Source organism: Fragaria vesca, linkage group LG5 (genome assembly GCF_000184155.1).
Source record: "Fragaria vesca subsp. vesca linkage group LG5, FraVesHawaii_1.0, whole genome shotgun sequence".
In the NCBI taxonomy this organism is placed as follows: Eukaryota; Viridiplantae; Streptophyta; class Magnoliopsida; order Rosales; family Rosaceae; genus Fragaria; species Fragaria vesca.
Genome location: NC_020495.1, coordinates 9,734,864 through 9,736,203, shown reverse-complemented (window position 1 = coordinate 9,736,203; position 1,340 = coordinate 9,734,864). Strand labels below are relative to the sequence as shown.

Here is a 1,340-nt window from a genome sequence, read left to right as displayed (position 1 = left end):
TATATGCAGTGTGAATGTATGATGAATTAACTTGAGATATATTATTCCATGCATGAACTAATGAAGGAGGCTGGGATTGGAATATGTGGATCTATACCTGATTCATTGGCCGGTGAGGATGAAACCAGGAATTACGGGAACACCAAAGTCGAAAGAGGTCTTGCTTCCCTTTGACATAATAGGGACATGGAAGGCCATGGAGGAGTGCTCCAGGCTGGGATTGACCAAGTCTATTGGCGTCAGCAACTTTGGGACCAAAAAGCTCTCTCAAATCCTTGACAACGCAACCATCCCCCCGGCGATCAATCAGGTAATTTTATCTATCCATGATTCTATATGATAATTGATACTGATGAACGAACAAATGAGTGAATTTGATGGTGGTGATGATGGATCAGGTAGAAATGAACCCATCTTGGCAGCAAGAGAAGCTGCAAGACTTCTGTAAAGTGAAAGGAATTCATGTGACTGCATGGTCTCCCTTGGGGTTTTATGGAGCTACCAGCTGGGCTCCAAAACCCTGGATAGACTATGCCATCATTAAGGAGATCGCTGCTGCTAAAGGGAAGAGTGTGGCACAGGTTATACTGAGATCTATCATCCAACAAGGAGAGGTGAGTGCAATCTCGAGGAGTTTCAACAAGGAAAGGATGAAGTATAATATTCAAATATTTGATTGGGAGCTAACTGAGGATGAAATGAATAAGATCAAGGAGATTCCCCAGCGCAGGTGTTTTGCAGGTCATATGTATGTTTCTGAAAAAGGTCAATACAAATCCGTCGACGATCTTTAGGATGGCAACCCCTAAACCTCTCTTCCATATAATGCATTCGGACTAAATAAGGATTAGGAATTATCTATATGAATGAAGCAATTACATGCAAGACTCTCATCTTTAAATAATTAAGTTCGAGTTTGAGGGTGGGACTAGCTCCTTACATCGTTTACCTCTGATAAACTCGACTTTTGTATTGTTTTAGAGAAGAAAGAGAAACAAAAGAAAGAAATCTGTCGTGAGCTCTGGAGAAGAAGAGAAAAGAAAAAGTAGTAACTAAAAAGTAGACTTTCTAGAAAGTCTACATTTATGTGATTTTTCTCATCTAAATTGTAGATATTTCTCATGAAAATAATAATTGTATCTTATGTTAAATGTAGACTTTGCAACTTTTGCTTTCAATGAGTTTAATCTCAAGAGTGCATACAAGAGGAGTTAGTTTCTTGCAACGAGATCAATTTTAGTAAGAAATTGACATATCGATGAGACAAGAGAGAGAGATCGACGAGACAAAGGTGTTCAAATTGTTTAAGTTAGAGAGAGAGAAGAAAAAAAAAAAAAAAA

The 1,340-nt window shown here is 38.4% G+C and overlaps 1 protein-coding gene across 1 annotated transcript in view; it reads left to right on the top strand.

Moving 5' to 3' along the window:
- Positions 1-3: 3 nt before the first annotated feature.
- LOC101313125 (non-functional NADPH-dependent codeinone reductase 2-like) overlaps positions 4-1,340 on the top strand; it is a 3,590-nt gene continuing 2,253 nt past the window's right edge. Inside the window, exons 1-3 of the mRNA XM_004301186.1 lie at positions 4-8; positions 67-310; positions 399-726. Coding sequence (XP_004301234.1) covers positions 4-8; positions 67-310; positions 399-726 — 577 coding nt within the window. The remainder of the gene's footprint in view (positions 9-66; positions 311-398; positions 727-1,340) is intronic.